This window comes from Suncus etruscus, chromosome 9 (assembly GCF_024139225.1).
Source record: "Suncus etruscus isolate mSunEtr1 chromosome 9, mSunEtr1.pri.cur, whole genome shotgun sequence".
Taxonomy (NCBI): Eukaryota; Metazoa; Chordata; class Mammalia; order Eulipotyphla; family Soricidae; genus Suncus; species Suncus etruscus.
This window is the reverse complement of record NC_064856.1, coordinates 103597236-103621000: the sequence shown is the minus strand read 5'-3', so window position 1 is coordinate 103621000 and position 23765 is coordinate 103597236. Positions and strand designations below refer to the sequence as shown.

General features: G+C 36.6%; 1 protein-coding gene across 1 annotated transcript; it reads right to left on the bottom strand.

The window, feature by feature from the left end:
* Positions 1–3374: 3374 nt before the first annotated feature.
* Positions 3375–4319, bottom strand: LOC126017725 (olfactory receptor 4D6). The gene has a single exon (XM_049779778.1). The coding sequence runs from the start codon at positions 4317–4319 to the stop codon at positions 3375–3377; it is 945 nt and encodes a 314-aa protein (XP_049635735.1).
* Between the last annotated feature and the right edge of the window lie 19446 nt (positions 4320–23765).

The window sequence follows — 23765 nt, the reverse complement described above, 5'->3', positions numbered from 1 at the left end:
GTTCAATATACTTACCCAAGTTCTTCAATCTCTAATAAGGGATGTAAGCCATCTGACTGGGTACCTGTCCTCCAGCTTAAGTGATGATATAGAGGTATTTTGCTGTATTGTGATCTCTTCTGAAGAGATCAGTTTTACTAGAGTTCAATGTCTTCTCTTAACCTTCAGGTTGAGAAGGGCAGAGTCAAAGAGTCATGTCATCATGGCTCTGCTGCTTGTCCACAAATATCCCTCAGGCTCAAGCCTAATATGAGAATCAGCAAAGGGAATTTTATAGTTTGTGATCATGGAAATAGGATGGACATGATTCTAATAACATGGAAACTCCAGGGGGAGTTATTAAATAGTTTCCAAGTAATTAAAATAAGCCTGGAAGTTGGAAAACACATGTAAGTCTGCAAATATACAGGGAAACCAACACCACTATAATTTATAAATTCTTGCAAACATTTAGAATGTCTTAATCTGTCTATTTTGTGAGTCTTTGGTTTTGGAGAAACAGAACAATAGAATTTCAAATGTCATATGTTCACTTAAGACTATGTGAGCAATTGGTCATTCTGCCAATAGTAGATGGAGCCAAAGATGGATTTAGCGGCCTTTTCTCAAGTCATTTTGGTGTTTCTTTCCCAAACAGATAATCATGTTTTATATTGGCTGAGGGGAATATCTGTACCTTGGGTTGACTATTGTAATAAAGGGTCTTTTCAAATACAAAAAAAAAAAAAGACTATGTGAGCAAGAATTTTATGGAAGCAAAAATGGTCTGTAAACTATCAAGACAAAGGTAGTGAGTGATACGCCCATTTTGAATACAGGCAGGGGGTGGAAGAAAAAGAAAATGGGGGCATTAATGGTGAGAAGATTACACTGGTGAAGGGGGTTTTTCTTTCTTTTTTTTTTTTTAATAACTGAAACCCAATGACAAACATGTTTGTAATCATGGTGTTTAAATACATATATTTGGTTTTTGGGCCACACCTGGTGACTCAACTCAGGGGTTAAATTACTCCTGGCTATACACTCAGAACTCACTCCTGGCTTGAGGGATCATATGGGACACCAGGTATTGAAACTGAGTTCGTCGTAGGTCAGCCACATGCAAGGCAAATGCCCTACCAGTGCACTACTGCTCCAGCCCTAAATACATTATTAAAAAAATGTTCTGGAGGTAGGTATCATTATGATATATAACCCTTCTATAAACATCAGTCTGGAGAGGTAATACAGATGTTAACACTCTTGCTTTGCCTACCATGGTTAGATCCCCAACATCTCATATGGTTTCGTAAGCACTGCCAGGATTGATCCCTGAGCACAGAATCAGGAATAAAACCCAAGCACCACAAAGTGTGGCCAATATAAAAAACAAACAAAAAATAAAATAAAAAACAACCAAACAACAACAAAAACCACTCAGTGTATAACAAGATATCTAGAGTGTCTTTGGTATTAAATTTCCTTGTGGGGAAGCAATTAAGAACAATACCAAACTTCTTTGGGGCAATGATTTTTTTTTTGTTGCTCTATCAAGAAATCAAAGAGTTTCACTGGGAAAAAATTTGAAAAATACTGGCCTTTGGTTATGAGCCTGGGCTCATCTCTCTGTGACACCTACTGAGTCCTTTGTGGCCAGATATTATTGAGTTATTATCTTAAAAATATTGTTACCTGGGTTGTGATTTTCCAAACTTCTTTCATGTTAATATAAAGCAAATTAGTTGAGTTTTGGTGCAGATATGCACTCAGTACAAGAACTTTTAAATTTGATTTAACTACATTTATTTTTATAGCACCAAAAATTGAGCTAATGTATAATTTAGCTCAACTCATTGCTTTTTTTTTTTTTTTTTTTGGTCACACCTGGCTGCGCTCAGGGGTTACTCCTGCTCTGTGCTCAGAAATTGCTCCTGGCTGGCTCAGGGGACCATATGGAATGCACAGAATCAAACTATCATTCGTCCTGGTCGGCTGCGTGCAAGGCAAACACCCTACTGATGGGCTATCTCTTCAGCCCAATTTAGCTCAACTTCTAAACTAAATGCTTAGATTTGGTACAAGTACTTTTGAAATTAATGTTGTAGGGGCTGGAGAGATAGCACAGTAGTGTTTGCCTTGCAAGCAGCCGATCCAGGACCTAAGGTGATTGGTTCGAATCCCGGTGTCCCATGTGGTCCCCTGTGCCTGCCAGGAGCTATTTCTGAGCAGACAGCCAGGAGTAACCCCTGAGCACCGCTGGGTGTGGCCCAAAAACCAAAAACCAAAACAAAACAAAACAAAAAAGAAATTAGTGTTGTAAACAAATATATTAATGCCTTTGAGAATAGGATACATTTGGTTCATGGATATATTACTCCATTTATGTATCTCACTTCACCCAATTTAATATAGTACTTTATTCACTAATAGGCAAAATATGATAATTTGAGAGGAGATAGTACAGAAGATAGGGGACTTGTCTTGTGCATGACTGACCCAGATTTAATGCCTGGCATCTTATCTGGTCCTTGGTGCATCACCAGGAGTCCAGGAGTAAACCTCAGAGCTTACATACACAGTTGCAAAAGCAAAGTAAAACAAAAAATGATGCTAGACTTAAATGATTAAAATCTAGAAGAGATTTTTACAACATTCAAGAAATAATACAAGCAACTGAGAAGCATGTAGAAAATAAATATATTTATTTCTATATATGTGCATATTAGAAATAAAAATATACATGCTAGGAGACATTTTTTCTATGTTTGACTAATGTCAGAAATTCCCCTAAATTCCCCCTAATCTCAATGTCATGTTTCATTTTCAGGACAATCTTTGAGATGATAGTGCTTTTTCCATATAACAGATATGAAAACTGAAGTGAGATGTGCTTGTATGAGATTACAGATGATATCAACATAGCATCCAGGTAATTCATGTTAATTTTATTTCCATATTTCTTTATTTCTATTTTTTTTACAAATTCAACACTTATTGTTATGAAATCTCATCACATTTAAAAAAAATTCTTTTCTTTGTAGGCCACTAGGTAGTGTTCAGTCGACCATATAGTGATGGTGACCAAACCCTCAACTCTGCACATCATTCAGCCCTTTGACCTATCCTCCAGGCCATTATCTCTTCCTTTTATTTTTCCAGTCTCTGTAAGAGAGTTGAATGGTTTTGAGAACATCAAGAAATGACTGTATTGCTGGTGGAGGAAATGGCCCTAATTCACTGTCCCTGTATGCCTGAAATCCAACTATGATTCACAATGGTTTCAATTTAAGAAAGAGAAAAAGATTGTGCTAAGAAGACCTACCTTGTCTTTTACCATTAGGCTAGCAGTTTGAGCAAAGTAAATCAGAGCTAGTTCCTACTATCAAACTGACAGCTCACCCCAGTTTACTATTCTCAGAAGGCCCAAGCTTCCTATGCATTCTCTTCATGGCTGACTTCATCTCCTGGTTCCTCAGCGTGTAGATCATTGGGTTCAGCATGGGAGTGATGACTGTATTATTAATGGACACGGCGGTGTCCATGGGTAATGTAGTGAAGGGCCGGCAATAGATATAAACACAAGGCACAAAGTGAAGGGTCACCACCAGGATGTGGGAGGTGCATGTAGACAGGGCCTTCTTCCGCCCTTCCCCAGAATGAGATCTCAACATCATGAGAATGACAGTATAGGATCCTAAGAGCAAGAGAAACCATAGTAGAGTCACTAGCCCATTGTTTGAAATCATGAGAAGCTCTAGAGTAGAGGTGTCAGTACAGGCTAGTTTAACGACTTGGGGTACGTCACAGTAGAAGGCATCCAAGATGTTGGGGCCACAGAAAGGAAGAGGAAGCATCAGAATGATTTGGACAATTGAATGCAGAGCACCACCCACCCAAGAACCCACCACCAAGCCTAACCACACCTCTCGTCTCATAATGGTCACATAATGCAAAGGCTTGGAGATGGCCAGGTATCTATCATAGGCCATGACAGAGAGGAAAAAAATATCTGCCCCACCAGCAAAGTGGAAGAAGAAAATCTGTGCCAGGCAGCCATTGTAGGAGATAGATTTCCTCTCCGATATAAGGTCCACTAGGAACTTGGGAACAGTGACTGATGAAAAAACAATGTCCAGGACTGATTTATTGCGTAGGAGAAAGTACATGGGAGTGTGGAGGTGGGACTCAAAGGTGATGGTCACCACAATGAGGGCGTTGCCCAGCAGGGTTGTAATGTATACAGCAAGGAAGACCACAAACAAGAAAATCTCCAGTTCCCGGAAGCGAGTGAGTTCTAGGAAAACAAATTCCTTCACATTGGTGTGGTTGCTCTTTCCCATTCTGGGCATCACCTCTTCCAGTTTTACCTTGGGAGAAGAGATGTTAGGGTTAGGACTAAGGTGTTACAGCAGGCAACATCACTTATCTGATTTTTTGTTTTGTTTTGTTTTTTTTTTTTGGCCTCCCCCTAGTGGCGATCAGGTGTTATTGCTGGCTCTGAACTCAGGAATCACTGTTGGTGGGCTCAGGGTTATGGGATGAAGGGAACGAACTCCATTTGGCCATGTGCAAGGCAAGCACCCTACTTACTGTGCTGTCACTCTGATTCTTGACTTTGGTTTTCGTTTGTGGGCCACACCTAGTGTGCTCAAGACTTTATACTGATTCTGTGCTCAAGGATCACTCCTGAGAGGGATCATGGGATTATACGGATGCCTAGGATTGTAGTCAGGTCAAGCTGAATGCAAGGCAAGTGCCCTGGCCACTGTACATCAATATGGATTTTTTTTTTTTTTTTTTTTTTGGTTTTTGGGCCACACCCGGTAACACTCAGGGGTTACTCCTGGCTATGTGCTCAGAAGTTGCTCCTGGCTTGGGGGACCATATGGGACGCTGGGGGATCGAACCGCGGTCCGTCCTAGGCTAGCGCAGGCAAGGCAGGCACCTTACCTCTAGCGCCACCGCCTGGCTTAATATGGATTCTTGAGCTCACTCTTTCTTTGCCATCACAGTAATCTTGAATCCTATTGTAACTGTCTGGAGTAAAAATCTGTGTTATTGGGGCCGGAGAGATAGCATGGAGGTAAGGCATTTGCCTTTCATGCAGGAGGTCATCGGTTCGAATCCCGGCGCCCCATATGGTCCCCCGTGCCTGCCAGGAGCAATTTCTGAGCCTGGAGCCAGGAATAACCCCTGAGCACTGCCGGGTGTGACCCAAAAAAAAAAAATCTGTGTTATTATTTTTTCTTTTTACTTTCTTTTCAATTGTTTTGCTATTTTAAAAATGAGTATCCAGGTAGTAATTTTTCTTTAACTGTCTCAAAAGTTTTTTTTTTTTAAAACCAGGGCAACCTACCAGATGAGAAAGACAGGATTTTACATAATTATTATAAATAACAAATAAATATAAAACAGATAATTGTTTGAGTAGCCTGACTAATTCTCATCTAGTCCCTTAAAGGGAGAGAAGGTCTGTGTTTGTGACTCAGTGGTAGACCATTTGCTGTGTAAGCCTTGAATGTCTAAAGCTCTGAGTTTTTCTTCTTGGCACTGTTAAAGTAAATAAAGAAAAAGAGAAAGAAATGAAGTAAAGCATATTACTCCTTCCTGCAACCTGAGGAACTGATACATTTCTTTTGCTCACTTTACACTTGCAGAGTCTAAAGTTACAATATTATAGAATTTTTACAAAAACTGCATAATCTGGGCCGGAGAGATAGCATGGAGGTAAGGCGTTTGCCTTTCATGCAGGAGGTCATCGGTTCGAATCCCGGAGCCCCAGATGGTCCCCTGTGCCTGCCAGGAGCAATTTCTGAGCCTGGAGCCAGGAATAACCCCTGAGCACTGCCGGGTGTGACCCAAAAACCACACACAAAAAACAAACAAACAAAACAAACAAAAACTGCATAATCTAGTACACTTGAAATAAACCTACAATTATGATTAAATTTTTAGGTCACCAAAGTTGATTTAATCCAAATGTCTTCACTATAGAGGTGAACAGAGAAAGTTGCCTTTTTTTTTTTTCTGCAGAATCTTGGGAAAAAATTGGTGAAAGAATTAAATCATTTCAAGTTCTTTTGATAATTTTATTTTGTCCTGAGAATCCATAAGTCTTACTCCTTTGTCAAAATTAAATATAGAATAAAGTATGGCTAACAGTGATCACATTGATATATACTATTTATCCTGCACAAATCTTGATACCTCTGGAAAAAATGGTTCCTCATTTTCTCCTCTCTCCAACCTCTAGTCATCACAATTTGATTTTCAGCTTTTGTGGATGAATGGCTTTATGTAAGTGAGATAACAGCGCAGCAGTAGCAGCAGCAGCAACAACAATAACATAAAGTAAAAACATGCAGAAAGACAAATTCTGCATGACCTTACTGATATTTGTCATCTAAAATATTCCAATTCATAGAAAGATATAACTAGTAGAAAAGGGTCTACTATGAAAGGAACATGCATGACACTCCTTCAATAACAGTAGTGCAAGCCAGAATGTCAAAAAAAAAAAAAAGAGAAAGAGAGAAAGAAATAGGGAGAGAGGAGTGAGAGAGAAAGAAAGAGAGGGAGGGAAAGAGACCAAGAAAGAGAGGAGAGAAAGAAAGAGGGAGAGTGTGAAGTAAAATGTCTGCCCCAGAAGTAGGCAGTGGGGTGGTGTGGGAGAGAAGAGGGCATCAGGGAGAGTGGTAATGAGATTACTGACATTGGTGGCTGGGGAAATGGGCACTGGCGAAGATTATTATCATTGTATGACTGTAACTCAATCATGAATAACTTTGTCTGTGGAAAAAACCACTGTAATATGAACAACCTTGTAACCATGATATATAAAAAAATAATTCAAAAAATTGAACTAGGTTTATTGATTTTAATTCCAGTGAGTTTCTATTATGCTATAACAAAGTAAGTTTTTAATAAGCATAAATTTTTAACTCATGCATAGGTTTTTTAATTAAGCATAAGTTTCACTTTAAAATTTAAAATTTGAATTAAGCATAAGTTTTTAATAAGCATACAATTATGATTACATAAATAAAAGATAAAACCTTTTATCTGTTATTATTCATTGTATAAATAAGAGATAAAACTTATTATTCATTGCATAAATAAAAGATAAAAGATAAAAATAAAACTTTTTAATAGAAATGCTTATCTCATATATATGTATGTATGTGTATATATATCACAAATTCAAACCCTTAAATGCTCAAAATGCAGTTCGTTCATAGAAAATAAACAGCATTGAAAGCCTTGGAATTAAATCTGAAGAAAATAGAAAAAAAAAGAATGAGATTAAAAAAAAAAAAAGAGCAGAGCACTTTCCTAAATTAAATACACAGGAAAGCTTTCTGTAAGCAAGTTATTTGTTGGTGCTTATCTTTGTAGTTCTACTATAAAGAATTATATATAATTGAATACGTAGATACTTAGAATTCATTTGTTTTATGTGTTTTGGCTACCCCAGCATTGACCAAGATTTACTCCGGGCTCTGTGCTCAGGGCTCACTTCTGGCAGGGCTTAAGTAACCATATGGGGTCCCTAGGATAGAACCTGTGTGGACTGAGTGCAAGGCAAGCATCCTACACATTGTAATATTGCTCCAGCCCCTAGTTGAGTACATTTAGCAGTTTATTTTGAAGGTTTTGGGCACGCAGAAAGTATCCAAAAGTAGGGGTTGGAGTGATAGTACTGTGGTAGAGTACCTTGCACAGGGCTGACCTGGGATGGATCTGGGTTCAATTTCCACCATTCCCTAAGGTTCTCTGAACCTGCCAGGAGTGGGTGTGGTTCCAAAACAAACAAACAAAAAATAAAATAAAGTTTCCAAAAATATTTGTTAATTTTTTAACTTTGTTTTCATCACAAGAACAATTTATTAGGATGAGTGAATTTACTCTTTATTTCCCCCACTTTCTGGGGGGCATGACCATTAGTTCTTTAGGCATGATACTTGAGGATTACTTTTGACAGTCTCTGGGTGACCAGGAGGTACCTGGGAACAAACCCTGGCCACATACATGCAAAGTACATATTCAGCACTTTGAATTATTTCCTAGTTCCCTGAATTCCTTCTTAAGAGTTCTTTTTTTTTAAATAGGGCCACACCCGTTTGACGCTCAGGGGTTACTCCTGGCTAAGCACTCAGAAATTGCCCCTGGCGTTGGGGGATCATATGGGACTCCGGGGGATTGAACCGCGGTCCTTCCTTGGCTAGCACGTGCAAGGCAAACACCTTAACCTCTTGTGCCACCTCGCCGGCCCCTCTTTAAGAGTTTTTATAAAGTAAAATCCAATAGCAGGCAGTTAGTAACATATTATCTAGCAAAAGGCATACCAGGATATAATATACTATATTTGGCCTTTGCAATTTTATAATCTATTTGGTTTTTACTTTGTTTGTTTGTTTGTTTTGGTTTTGGAGAACTCTAGGCAGTGTTCAGGGCTTATTCCTGGCTCTGTGCTCAGGCATCATTCTTGGTGGTGCTTGGGGGACTGAATCTGAATTGGCCACATGTAAGGCAAGTACCTTATCAGCTGACCTTGGTCTCTGGCCCCCAAGTTTTACTTTAAAACATCATAGATGAGGTAATATGGCCACATCTTATGTACTTATGCCATTTCTAGTTCTCCTTCTCCTCAATGACCCCCAACTTCTGAAACACACACACACACACACACACACACACACACACACACACACACACACACACACACACACACCTTGGTAACCTCAAGTATTTGCTATAATTAGACATTGTCCTTTTCTTTGCTTTGCTTTATTTCTTTATATACCACGTATTAATGAGCTCATTTGCTATTTATCCTCAGACTTATTTTGCTTAAATAGACACCTTTCAACTTCATCATGTTACAGCAAAAGGCAAGAAAGATTTCATCTTCCCGTTCTATTCTATGGTGGGTTTTTTTTTATTTATTTTTTTTTTATAATGATGATTACAAAGAAGGAACCTCTTTAGGACTACATTTAGGGGAGGATCTATTTTGTTTCATTTAAAACTTTGATGGAAAGGCCAGAGGAAAAAGGGCCCTTGCTTTGTATACTACTGACTATACTTTGGTCCCTGGCATGGCAGGCACATAGTCTCCCCAGCCAGGCAGGAGTGATCTCTAAGTACAGAGCCAGGAATAAGGCCCAGTGTGACATCCCCAAACACCACGCCTTCCACAAACAAACAAATCAAAATCATGGTGGAAACATTTGTTCTAGATCCAAGTATTAGAGAGAGCTCCCTTGTAAAAACAGTATGAGTTTCAGATCATGAAGATTATTTATAGGTATTGGAACATTTAATGACTAAAACTCAACTGTCAACATCTTTTTAACTCTATCTCATGGTGATTTAATAGTAATAAAATGATTATGTGCGACGTTGTTTCTCTTTATTTTGTCTTTCACATATTCAAAAATGTATATGTAGTTTGATTTCCTAGGCTTTAATTTCTCAAGTGTAATCTCATAAAATTTTTAGTTACATTAAAATAATTGGTTTACTTTTTGTTGTTGCTGACGTAAGGTCTCCTAAATCTTTTGTTAAAAGATCATTTTAAAAAATCATTTTATTGGGGCCGGAGAGATAGCATGGAGGTAAGGCGTTTGCCTTTCATGCAGAAGGTCATCGGTTCAAATACCAGCATCCCATATGGTCCCCTGTGCCTGCCAGGAACAATTTCTGAGCATGGAGCCAGGAGTAACCCCTGAGCACTGCCAGGTGTGACCCAAAAACCACACACACACACACACACATACACACACACACACACAAATCATTTTGTTAAAATGATGAATAAGTAAACTGATTAGTAAGAGAAAGGATGGGTTTGCAGGGGTGTATGGCCATCAGACAAGTATAGAAAAGAAGGGTTGGTCATAAAAGCTAAACTGAACGCAACACCAGCCAAGAGAATGTGGCAGTGTTTTGAGATAGGGCTTGACAAGGAAATAGGGAAATTAGAGATGGGTTGGAAGCATTGCAGAATGTTTGGGAGGTGATGGATCCAAGATCAATCATTGTCTGCTTCAGTTTGCCTAGTTAGTGTTATTTTCAAATAATGCAGCACTCATACTTTTGCAAATGCATTTTCATGTGTACTTGTCAAGTTCAGAAATGAACTTACTAGGTTAAATGGTATTAGTTTTCTACTTTTTTTTTTTCTTTTTGGTTTTTGATTCACCCAGCACCCTCAGAGGTTACTCCTGGCTCTCTGCTCAGAAATCGCTCCTGGCAGGCTCAGGGGACCATATGGGATGCTAGGATTTAAATCACCACCCTTCTGCATGCAAGGCAAATGTCCTACCTCCATACTATCTTTCAGGTTTCAAGTTTTCTACTATTTTTTTTTTTTTTGGTGTTTGGGCCACACCCGGTAATGCTCAGGGGTTACTCCTGGCTATGTGCTCAGAAGTTGCTCCTGGCTTGGGGGACCATATGGGACACCGGGGATCAAACCACGGTCCGTCCAAGGCTAGCGCAGGCAAGGCAGGCACCTTACCTTTAGCGCCACCGCCCGGCCCCTCAAGTTTTCTACTATTAAATGATGCTTAAGGAATTATAAAATAACATCCCAATTTTAAGCATGTTTGAATACTTGATCTGTTTTTATATATACAAGGAAATAAATGATAATACTTTTAAACTTTTCATTGATACCATCTTAATATAAAAGTAAAAAACAAAACATTACAATAACATTGAAGTGAATTTTTAAAATAAGTTTTGCAATAGAGAAGAGTATGGAAAGCACTTATCCAAAGATTTTTATTTTTTATTTTTTTAATTTTTTTTCCCAAAAATTTTTAGATTTGACTAAGTAAAGATATAAAACTTTTACTTTATAAACTTTGAAAATAAGATAAACTTAAAAATAAATAAAAAGCTTGGCAATTTTTATGTAAAAATTAAAGTAAAATGCAAGCAGGCAATAATTGTGATATCTAATGGGCTCTTATCTTGTTTTCCAGTAAAAAGCCTGCAGACATGAGCACTCCAGATTGCTTAAGCAGATGCTCAAAAGAGCAGAAAATTTTCAATTTCAAAATTTTCAATGCAGGGAAAAGAAAATGAATCCTGTTACTAGGGAAAAATAAGAAAAAATGATGGCAAATGAAAAAATAAGAAAAAGAAGTAGGCAGATACTTTTAAAACAAAATTGGATCATAATTATAAATAAACATATATAGTTGGACAGGCAATATGTGGGAAACAAGCGAATCAATCTCCATATTAATTAAGAACATGAAAATTAATATTGCAAGGTTGTGGCTGGAGAGAGCACAGCGGTGGGGCATTTGCCTTGCATGCGGTCGACCTGGGAGGAAACTCGTTTGATTCCCATTCCTGGCATCCCATATGGTCCCAGAGCCTGCCAGGGGCAAATTCTGAGTGCCAGAGCCAGGAGTAACCTCTGATTGCTGCTTGGTGTTGCATCAAAATCAATCAATCAAGTTTAAAAAAATTGCAGAGTTAATACTTTTCTAAAACAAATCAAATGGTGATAAGATACATTATTGCATGGGTACATTATATAGGATATATAATTAAATAAAATACATTATTTTTAAAGACACATCTTCACTTATGGTTGATAGGAATATACAATAATAAAGATTCTGGAATTCTTATTGGCTATAAGTAATAAAATGAAAATTTCTAAACTCAGAAATTCTATTTTAGACATTTATACAAAGGGGTTAATAAACCAAGCGCCTAATATCACATAGACAAAGAAAGTTGATTAAATTTAGTTAGAAGAAATTAGACACTAAAGTCTGATATAAAGTTGATTTGAACAAGTTATTGCATAAGAGAATAATTTGGTATTTGGAAACCTTTAAGATGAAAATGTAGACCTTCACATATAGATTTGGCAATGCTTTCTTTTATCAAAAGTTTAAAGCACTTATCTCCCACAATTTGATTGTGGGAAAAATTATATTTTTAGAAGAAATCTGGAAAGATGTATATTGAATACTAGTATCTTTTATCTGAGGGGAATTGGATTTTGGAACATTTGCTTTAAGTGATATATGATTGTCTCCAACTTATAAAAATTTATAAAAAATTAAAAACATTTTTGATCTTGAAAATCTGAGAACACATATACTTTTCTTTTTATAATTTGAAATAAAAGGTTTCCTCAAAGTTTTGTAAACTTCATTATACTTCTTTTATTTCTCTTTACCCTTTCTTTAAAATGGTCCTGATGATAGTTACTTAATGAAAGAGAGTGGTGGAAGGGGAAAGCAGGTATAATTATTCTTTTTTTGTTTTCTTGGGCCACACCAGGTGACTCTCAGGGGTTACTCCTGGCATTGCATTTAGAAATTGTTTCTGGCTTGGAAGACCATATGGGACACCGGGGGATCAAACAGAGTCTGTCCTAGGCTAGCGTGTGCCTTACCCCTTGCGCCACTGCTCCGACCCTATATTCTTTTTTTTTTTAAACAATTTTTATTGTGACCAAGTGAATTATGAATCTTTTACATAATTATTCTCCCCCCTCCCCTTACATAATTATTCTTTTGTTATGTTGCTACTCTATGAGGCTTTGGCTAAAAGCTTTACATTCTGAGACTGGGAACAGCCAAGACAGACCATGGGAACTAAGTTTCAACTCTTGGCTTCTCTTTAATATTCATCTGAAATACCCTTTGCGTTTCTGTCTTTCAAAGATATGTGTCCACAGCACAAACATCAGACCTGGGTAGAAAAAGAACCTTTCTAGTTTTTTTTTTTTTTTTTGGGTTTTGGGTTTTGGGTTACACCCGGGGTGCTCAGGGGTTACTCCTGGCTGTCTGCTCAGAAATAGCTCCTGGCAGGCACGGGGGACCATATGGGACACCGGGATTTGAACCAACCACCTTTGGTCCTGGATCGGCTGCTTGCAAGGCAAACACCGCTGTGCTATCTCTCCGGGCCCACCTTTCTAGTTTTTAACCTCAAGGTTGCATTATGGTGCTTAAAGGTGATTTGCTCAAAAAGAGCTCAGCCTTTGGACTGTATCAAGTATTTAATGGTTCTCAACCTCTCATCATTTTAGCTGTTAAGGATCTTCTTCCAGTAAAAGGGGAGTATGAGATTAACATCTTAATTCTTACTGCCTGTTCTGTGAGTCTGTCCAAATGTAATCTCCCTCAATGTAGTTGTGGATTTGTATCTCCCAGTTTCTACCTTCACATATCAATTATTAAAAATTATTTTGAACTTATGAACATACAAGTGAGATAGTCAATGTCTGATATGCAGTAGCTTAATGGACCAACTCTATCATATGAACCAATATTTATCATTCCATCTACAAGTTTATCCTAAAACATCCTCCATGTTCCTTAATTAATTTTTATTTCTGTATATCATTGAAACTACTATTCATATGAGAATTCCTTGTGAATATCAACGTTTTATAAAGGATAGATGATTAATTTGCATAATTGATACTTATTGAGCATATGTTTATAATTAATAAGCACAGAGAATTAGTTAATAATGCTAGTGTCATGCGATTGTTTCTTTTCCTGCAGTTTTAAAAATGACTTTATAAATTGGTTATCAAATATTTCCCCAGTTTTGTTGAAAAGTAATTGACATAGCCACTGTAAGAGTTAAATTTACATTTATCTATGGCAACTTGTATAGGATGTAAAAAACAGGCCTAGGTACAACTTATTGTCCATACAGATATAATCAAGATAAAAGAAAGAAGAAAACAGGAAAACATTTTCTTTTGACAGGAATTCTTAGGCTATATTCTCTTAAATACACTCAGATATATTACTCAGTTTGTGTGAACTATATTTATTATATTGCATGTTATACCCTAAGTATTTTTTATGTTATAAAAATAAGTTTAAGAGGCCTGGAGAGATAGCACAGTGGCGTTTGCCTTGCAAGCAGCCGATCCAGGACCAAAGGTAGTTGGTTCGAATCCCGGTGTCCCATATGGTCCCCCGTGCCTGCCAGGAGCTATTTCTGAGCAGACAGCCAGGAGTAACCCCTGAGCAATGCCGGGTGTGACCCAATAACCAAAAAAAAAAAAAAAAGTTTAAGCAAGTTTTAAATATCTTTCAGAAAGGTAATACACATAGCTACACATTGTAGTTGTTTAGGGAATGCTTATGAGATGAGTTTTAATATTCAAATTATACCTAATTTGAATTCAACTATTTTATATATATGAGAATATCTTAATCAGACTAAAGCTTACAGTCTATTTCTACATGACAGGTGCCTTGAGAATTGCACTTAGATATTTTATTTTTCAAGAATTGAATATTATCTAAGTCATAAAATTGTAAGTGTACTAGCATGAAGTTGACTCCAAGTATGTCTTCCAATACCTCCACCTACCTTTGCGTTACAAAGGTGAGCCTGTTAGGTTTCCCATCTTCACTTCTCAGCTCCTTTCAATCCAAAACACAATATATGCTTTTTTTTCTTAAACACTGATAGATAATACATAATATAGTAATAGCACAGGGAATAGTGTCAGATATTTGTTGGAAATGTAATTTTCAATAGCGAAGCTGCAGTTGAAGATGCAATGGGAGTTATTAAAAGTTAATAGGTACATGAATATATTTTGGGATTTTCCATTCATCATTCTGTTATTGTGTTTGCATTTAATTCCACAGTGGTCTGGCACATACTTTGTATGATTTGTGAAAGTATATCTTATGCCACAAAATGGTCTAGTTGAATTTTCTACATAAGATTGAGAAGAATGAATTTTTAATTTTTTTTTATTGAAACACTATGGTTACAAAAATGTTTGTAGCTGGGTTTCAGTCACTGAAGATACACCACTTTTCAGTATAACTTTCCTGCCACCAATGTTCCCCATTTCTCCCCTCTCTTACTCCCTTCCTGTCTTCAGAATTCAGAACAGGCACTCTCTCTCTCTCTCTCTCTCTCTCTCTCTCTCTCTCTCTCTCTCTCTCTCTCTCTCTCTCTCTCTCTCTCATTGTCATGGTAGTTGTTAGTGCAGTTATTTCTCTAACTTTGCTCACCACTCTTTTGGCATGCTTCATATTATGGGCCAGTTCTTCTGGCCCTCATCTCTATTGTTTCTGGGTATTATTACCATACTATCTTGTATTTTTCTTAAATCCCACAGATGTGCGAGTTTATTCTGTATCTGTCTTTCTCCCTCTGACTCATTTCACTCAGCATGCTAGTCTCCATGTTCATCCATGTATAGGCAAATTTCATGACTTTATTTACCCTAACAGTTGCATAGTATTCCATTGTGTAGATGTACCACAGCTTCTTTTCTTTCTTCCTTCCTTCTTTCTTTATTTTTCTTTCTTTCTTTCTTTCTTTCTTTCTTTCTTTCTTTCTTTCTTTCTTTCTTTCTTTCTTTCTTTCTTTCTTTCTTTCTTTCTTTCTTTCTTTCTTTCTTTCTTTCTTTCTTTCTTTTCTTTCTTTCTTTCTTTCTTTCTTTCTTTCTTTCTTTCTTTCTTTCTTTCTTTCTTTCTTTCTTCTTCTTCCTTCCTTCCTTCCTTCCTTCCTTCCTTCCTTCCTTCCTTCCTTCCTTCCTTCCTTCCTTCCTTCCTTCCCTTCCTTCCTTCCTTCTCTTCCTTCCTTTCTTTCTTTCTTTCTTTCTTTCTTTCTTTCTTTCTTTCTTTCTTTCTTTCTTTCTTTCTTTCTTTCTTTCTTTCTTTCTTTCTTTCTTTCTTTCTTTCCTTTCTTTCTTTCTCCATTCCTTCCTTCCTCCCTACTTCCCTCCCTTCTTTCCTTTCCTTCCTTCTTTCCTTCCACCGTCCCTCCCTCCATCCTTTCTTTCTTTCTTTCCTTCCTTCCTTCCTTCCTTCCTTCCTTCCTTCCTTCCTTCCTTCCTTCTTCCTTCCCTTCCTTCCTTCCTTCCTTCCTTCCTTCCTTCCTTCCTTCCTTCCTTCCTTCCTTCCTTCCTTCCTTCCTTCCTTCCTTTCTTTCTTTCTTTCTTTCTTTCTTTCTTTCTTTTCTTTCTTTCTTTTTATTTTTGGGTCACTCGGCATTGCTCAGGGGTACTCCTGGCTCTACACTCAGAAATAGCCCCTGGCAAATACCTCGCCTCCATGTTAACTCTCCGGCCCTGTACCACAGTTTCTTTTTCCATCCATCTATTGTTGGGCACCTGAGTTGTTTCCAGATGCTGGCTATTGTAAATAGTACTGCAATAAACATAGGAGTATAAAGGCCATTTTGTATTATGTTTTTGTGTTCCCAGGGTATATCTCTAATAGTGGTATTGCTGGATTATAATGGAGTTCAATTTCTAGTGTTTCTTTTTTTTTTTTTTTGAGGAATATCTCTATTGTTTTCTAGAAAAGCTGAACTAGATGACATTCCCACCAGCAATAAATGAGATCCTTTTTCACTGCATTCATACCAGTACTGGCTCTTCTTGCACTTATGTGTGTCAGTCTCTGTGACATGAAATGATACCTCATTGCTGTTTTGATTTGCATCTCTTTGATGATTAAAGATGTGAAGCATTTTTTCATGTGCCTTGTGACCATTTGTATTTGTTCTTTGAGGAAATGTTCATTCATTTCTTCTCTCATTTTTTTTTTTTGTTTTTGGGCCACACCCGGCTGTGCTCAGGGGTTACTCCTGGCTGTCTGCTCAGATATAGCTCCTGGCAGGCACGAGGGACCATATGGGACACTGGGATTTGAACCAACCACCTTTGGTCCTGGATCGGCTGCTTGCAAGGCAAGCGCCGCTGTGCTATCTCTCCGGGCCCTCATTTTTTGATAGGGTTAGATGGTTTATTTCTTGTTCAGTTCTGTCAGCACCTTATATATCTATCTTAGATATTAGCCTCTTATCTGATGGGTATTGAGTAAATAGTTTCTCCCAAAATAATAAATTCTTAATGTTGTTGGATTAAATACATTATAAAATCAGAAGCTGAAGTGATAGCACAGCTGGTAGGTTGTTTGCCTTGCTCTCTGCCGACCATTAGGCTGACCTGGGTTTGATCTCCAGCACTCATAATAGATATTTAGGTGTATAGTTTTTTATCCTCATCTCTATATGTCTAGTTCTTACTACACCCACTGCCAAAATTCCAGTTCTATCACCCTAAATAAATGAGCCCTCTACTTGTTCTTTTTATTCCTACCACTTTCTTCTGGAATTTCCCATAATTTTCAACATGTCCACTAGTTAGTTTTGCTGTTTTGTTTGTTCATTTACTTTTACAATTAATAGTGAAAATATTAGTAAAATCATTTGTTAAAAACTCTATAATTCCATACTTTTTTTTAGTATAATCACCAGATTCCATCAATTTTGTCCCTAAAGACATGAATAAAGAGGTTATGGCATACATGCTCAATGGAATACTACACTGGTAGAATAAAATTTTGCCAATTGGGGCATGTTTTTTCTTTCACCAAATTATTATTTTTCCTTTTGTGAATTGATTGTTTATAGTTTTTTCTTTTTTCTTTACTACTAATTTACCTTTTAAACATTTTAAAAATTTTAATGACTAACACTTTGTAGTAGGGTTTAAAGTTAGAGAAAGTGATACCTCCCATCTTTCCTCCCCAAAATTGTTTTAATATTTTTTTGGGGTGTACTGTTTCATATGAACTTCAGAATAATCTAATCTATTTTTTAAAATGTGATGGGTATCCTTATAGTATAGAAATGCATTGAATTTGTATAATGCTTAGGGGAGAATTGCCATTTAACTGATATGTATCCTCCTAGTACATGAGCAGGGAATGTGTTTTCATTTCTTCATGTCCTCATTATTTATTTATTTATTTATTTATTTATTTATTTATTTATTTATTTATTTATTTATTTATTTATTTATTATTTTTGTTTTTGGGTCACACCTGGCAGCATTCAAGGGTTACTCCTAGTTCTATGTTCAGAAATGCTCCTGGCAGGTCCAGGGACCATATGGGATGATGTGATTTGAACCACCTTCCTTCTGCATGCAAGGCAAATGCCTTACCTACATGATATCTCTCTGGCCCCATATCCTCATTTATTTCTTGAGGTAAGATTTTGCCAGAATGGCTGGACTGGGGGCTTCCCAGCAGTTTGTCTTCATATTCATTCTGACGTGGAATGGGATGTGTCAGCAGCAAGATTGTCATACAGGAAACAGATGGATTCTCAAGAGAAAGAGCATAAGGCTAGCGGGTTTAGCAGCTTTTTGGATCAAATTGAACCAGTTACTTTCTCCCAGTACCTCCCTGCTGCTTTTATTGCCAAAGTTAACAGAACAAAGGTTCTGAGGGGTGGGGCTGACATCATTAAGGTATTTATGTTAAATAAACTTTTAGGTGTGTTTCTAATTAAGCCTGGGTGGATTTTTAAAACTCAAAAGAGGTGTGAGGTGGAAAAGAGGGGGTGATCTAAGAATCAAATACAGGTGTCTACAGTAATTTGTAGTGAGGTGTGTGTGTGTGTGTGTGTGTGTGTGTGTGTGTGTGTGTGTAGACCTCTGACCTCTTTAGTTAGTCTAATTCCAGCGTACTTGAGTTTTTGAGGCAGAATTATAAATGAGATTGTCTTTTTAATCTATTCTCTAGGAAAGACGGATTTTTTTTGTATTTTAATTTTATATCCTGACGCTTAATTATACAACTCTATTGTTTCTAGAAGCTTTTCTCTAATTTTCTAAATATAGCATTGTGTCACTTGCAGATAGTAAGAACTTAAATTCTTTCTTTCCTATCTGGATTCCCTTGATATTCTTTTTCTTAATTCCTATGGCAAGTACTTTCAGTACTATATTAAAGTGAAGAGAATGTACAACCGTATTGTGTGCCTGGTATTAGATGGAAGGCTTTTTGTTTATCCCCATTGAGTATGTTTGCTGTGGGCTTGTGATAAATGACTTTGACTATATTGAGGAAGATTCCTTCAATTTTCTAATATATTGAGAGATTTTACCATGAATGGTGCTGGATCTTTTCAAATGCTTTCTTGGCATCTATTAATACAATCATATAATTTTTATTTTTTATTTTATTGATATAATATAGTATGCTATTTGACTTGTTTGTTAAGCCATCCCTGCATCTTTGGTTAATCCTACTTGGTCATGACATAACTTTTTGATAAATTGTTGGATTCTATTTGCTAGCATTTTATTGAGGATCTTTGCATCTGTGTTCATCAAGGACAAATAACTGTAATTTTCTTTTTGTATATGTGTGGTATCTCTCTTTTTTTTTTGGAAACAGGGTGATGTTTAGGTTATGGAAACTTTTTGGGAGTATTTTTATATTTTCATTTTTCTGGAAGAGCCTGAAAAGGATTGGCAATAGGTCATCTTTAAAGATTTGAAAGAATTCACCAGTGAATTTATCTAGGCTATGGCTTTTGTATTGGGGAAGCCTTTTGATAAATATTTCAACATTCTTGATAGAGATAGGTCTCTTTGGTATTCTAAATCATCTTGGTTCAAACTCGGGAGGTTTTAGGAGTTCAAGAATTTACCCATTTCTTCTAGGTTCTCTCATTTCATGGCATAAAAATTCTCAAAGTAATCTCTGATGGTCCTTTGAATTTCTAAGGTGTCTGTTGTGACATCTTGACTTTCATTTTTATTGTTTATTTAGGTTCTTTCTTGGTAGTGGTTTTTTTTTTGATATTTTTTATTTTTTAAAGAAATAACTCCTGATTTTATTGACTCATTGAATTGGTTTTTGAAATTGCAATTTATTAATTTTACTTTAAATTTTATTATTTAATTTTCCCTGCTTGTTTTAGGTTTCTTTTGTTGGTCCTTCTCTAATTTCTCATGCTGTGCAATCATGTTATTTATGTAGGCCTTTCTTCCTACAGGATTAATGCTTGCAGAGCTATAAACTTTCCTATTAATAATGATTTTGCTGTGTCCCATAAATTTTAGTAATATGTGGAATCTTATGAGTTTTCTTTGATTTTTCTCTCTGGTTGTTCAATAGTGAACTATTTAATTTCAAGGCATCAGAGTTATTTCTCCATTCCTGTGTGTAATTCACTTCTATTTTCAGTGTATCATGCATGGACTGAGAAGATAGTTGTATAATCTCTTGATTTTTGTAGAGCTATTATTTTTACAGAGCATGTGGTCTATCTTCAAGAATGTTCCATATGCATTAGATAAAATATATATTCATCTTTTTGGAGATGGTGAGCCCAATATCTATATGTCTATATATATCTACTAAACCTTTTTCTTACATATTTTCCCCAAAGCCAATATTTCTGTGCTGATTTATAATATAGTTGATCTCTCAAGAGGTGATAGAGCAGTGTTCAAAGTCTTTAGCTAGTACTGTGCTGCCATCATTGACTTCTTCAAGTACTATCTTAGAGCTGTTTTAAGTATCTCACTTGTTAAGTGTTAAGTATGTCTATGTTTAGGAGTATGAGTTCTTTCTCATGTACATTTCTTATGATCATTAAGCAGTGATGTTCTTAATCTTTTTTTTTTGTTTTTGTTTTTGGGCCACACCTGGTGGTGTTAAGGGGTCATTCCTGGCTCTGCACTCAGAAATCACTCCTGGCAGGCTCTGGGGACTATATGGGATGTCAAGAATTGAATCTGAGTTCGTCCCTGGTCTGCCTCTGGTCTGCTGAATGCAAGGCAATTTCCTTACCTCTATGCTATTGCTTTGACCCCCACCATAACTTTTTTCAGTCTGAAGACTATATTGTTTGATACTAGTATGGTCAACCTAGCCCCTGGTCAACAAGAAGGTTGTTTTCATGAAGAATTGTCTATCAACCTTTGGATTTGAACCCGTGTTTTTTCTGACCGTTTTAATGTGTTTCTTGTAGGCAGTAAAATATTGACCTCAATTTCCTAAACTGTCATGCCTTCTGTGCCCTTTAGTCAGTGCATTTAGCCCATTACATTGAAAGAGATAATTGTCACTGAATTTTAAGCCATATTTCTCTAGAAGTTTGGCATGTTCATGAGATTCATCTTATCTTAAAGTAACCCCTTTAGTCCTTATTGTAAAGATAATTTTGAGTTTATAATGTTCCTGAGCTATTTTTTTATCCTCAAAGTTGTGTATTAATCCTTCAAATCTGTATGAGAGTCTAGCTGGATAAAAATTCTTCGTGAAGCATTCACTTCATTAATATTTTTAAAAAGCAAATCACACCATGTCTTCAAACTTTGAAGTTTTCATTTGGCAAATCTGTTGTAAACCTTAAGGATGCTACTTTGTACGTAATTTCTCTTTTTGATCTTGCTGCATTCAGTCTTTTATCTTTTTTATGTTTTTTAAACTGTTGATCAGGATGTATCTTGGAGTATTTTTTTTTTTTTTTTGGGTTTTTGGGCCACACCCGGCATTGCTCAGGGGTTATTCCTGGCTGTCTGCTCAGAAATCGCTCCTGGCAGGCACGGGGGACCATATGGGACACCGGGATTCGAACCAACCACCTTAGGTTCTGGATCGGCTGCTTGCAAGGCAAACACCGCTGTGCTATCTCTCCGGGCCCATCTTGGAGTATTTTTATTTGGATCTCTTAGTTGGTACCCTTAGGACTCCAAGATGTGGATGCATACACCATCCATTTCTGGGAAATTATCAGCAATATTTTTGTCTGTTACTTCTTCATAGGGGTTTCTTCCTGGCCTTCTAGGATCCCTATGATTCTTATGCTGTTCCTTTTGAATTGATCCCAAAGTTCTCTCGTCATCTGTTCATTTGTTTTGAGGCCTTTTTTCATTTCTTGCTGTAACCTGGAGGTTTTTATGAACCGTAGAAATATGCTCATTAAATCTAGGAATATGGTGATATATCTTTCACTGTGATTAATCAATATTTGCATGAGTTTAAATAAATTGTATCTAGTTATAGTAATAATGAAAAACACTGAGGATTGATGGATAGGGTATTTTATTTGTCAATATTTATCAATATTCTGGTGTCTTATTTTCTCTTTAATAAAAATCTTTAAAAATCTTTAGAGGTAATTAGCATTGCCAATTTTTAAAATTTCTACTAAGTTAAATTAAAAGTTCTCTTAAAGTTTTAAAGAGGATACTGATCCTCAAACATATATGACCTGTGTTATGCATATCTGATAAAAAAAATTGAAGTCAGGACAACTGAGACAGAGATATCTCCTCCAGTTGTGCTTATCTGTTTTCATCCAGGTCCTCTGTTTTTATGAATGATGATACTATATTTGAATCTTTGCAGATTCTTTAGAACTAGGATCAGTGGGGGGAAATGATTGTGGTGGGGGCATGATCATAAAGAGTTGAGAGAGAGATTAGCAGAAAATTGTGTTGGGCATGAGAGTTCTAGGGGAAGTACCTTCCATGATGGAGTAATAATCTGAGCATGAGAGCTTCTCATGTATCTCCTTGATATAATGGCACATAATATTGCATGAGTGGTAGCAAATGATAATCTATTTAAGTGAAGAAAAAACTTCATAATTGACTTAGATAAAAGAAATCAAGAGAATGTGATGCTCAAAGGCGAATGAACTTTGAAATGGAATCAGGAGCTAAACTGGTGAAGAAATGGTATGGCTGAAATCAAGGAGACATTTAAGCAAGTAAGGAGTTCAGGTGATAAAAACTTTGATGGCATCATTGGATTAAAAAATGTCAAAAACTCCTACATAATTATAAAGAGAAATGAAAGGGAAGTGTAGTTATTCTTCAATATTTTCTTAGCAACTTATTTGATTATTATTGTGGGAATTTAAAGAGGGTATCCTAGAGACAGAATTTATAGTAATGGAGTAGACATCTTTTTCTTGTAACTTATCTCAACTATATTTAATATATTTCTCTGGTTCTTCTTATATATAAGACACTTGTTCAACTTGAAGACTATTTGTTATTGAATGTAGAAGGCAACATTTGGGAAAAGGTAAAATTTTGTATTCTGGAGGACTTAGTCCTACCTTTATTTTCTACAAGACCTTAGGTAAGTCAGCTTTCTTCATTGGTACCTTGCTGCTTCACATGCAATATAAGAACAGTTCTCCATGCAAGTGTTTAATTTAATGAATTTTGTGTCTGGTACCTTTTAAGCTCCTAATCAAAAGAGGTTGTATAGATCCTTAAAAAATAGCCACTATTTAACAGTAGATGATAAGAAGGATATGAACTAGGTCCCTTCAGCAATGACCACCATGAAAAAATTCATCACTGGACTTTAAAAATGTAAGAGTAAGCCAGTGCCAAGACAGGTGGGAAGACACAGAAGAAATGATTGATGAAGCCACGGGACTTGTGTGTCAGTTATGCGAAAAAGCTAAGAAATTACTAAAAAGTAATCTTTTGTTAGTGAATGGGACCCAGGAGCCAAGTGGTCTCAAGAGTGGAAATAAAAAAAAATAGTCAGATCTAAATACCCAAACTAAAGTCAATGACAATAGAATCAAGAGACCCAACGTAAACTATGCACAAATGGCAGTCCAGGGAGCTAACGGTGGAGGTATAGGATACATGCTGGGAACTATAGTGGAGGGAAGTCAACACTGGTGGTGGGATTGGTCCTAGTCCACTCTCACTATGTGCCTGAAATGCAACTGTGTAATTCACTGGTCTCAATAAAAAATAAAAAATAAAGTAATCTTTTTGTTCCTTATGACTTCCCTTGGTGGGGGTCAATAGACAAGCAACCATACAGAATGGCAAGAGAGGTTTGTGGTAGTATAAACATGTTTTCAAATAGGAAGACAAAAAAAATCTCTCTTGCTGACACTAGAGGTAGAAGTAGAGGCCGTGGATGATTTAAAGCTCTGGAAGTTTGGAGAAGTAGGCTTTCAATGACAAA

Coding starts and splice junctions, on each gene's coding strand:
- LOC126017725 (XM_049779778.1), bottom strand. CDS start 4,319: ATGGGAAAGAGCAACCACACCAATGTGAAGGAATTTGTTTTCCTAGAA.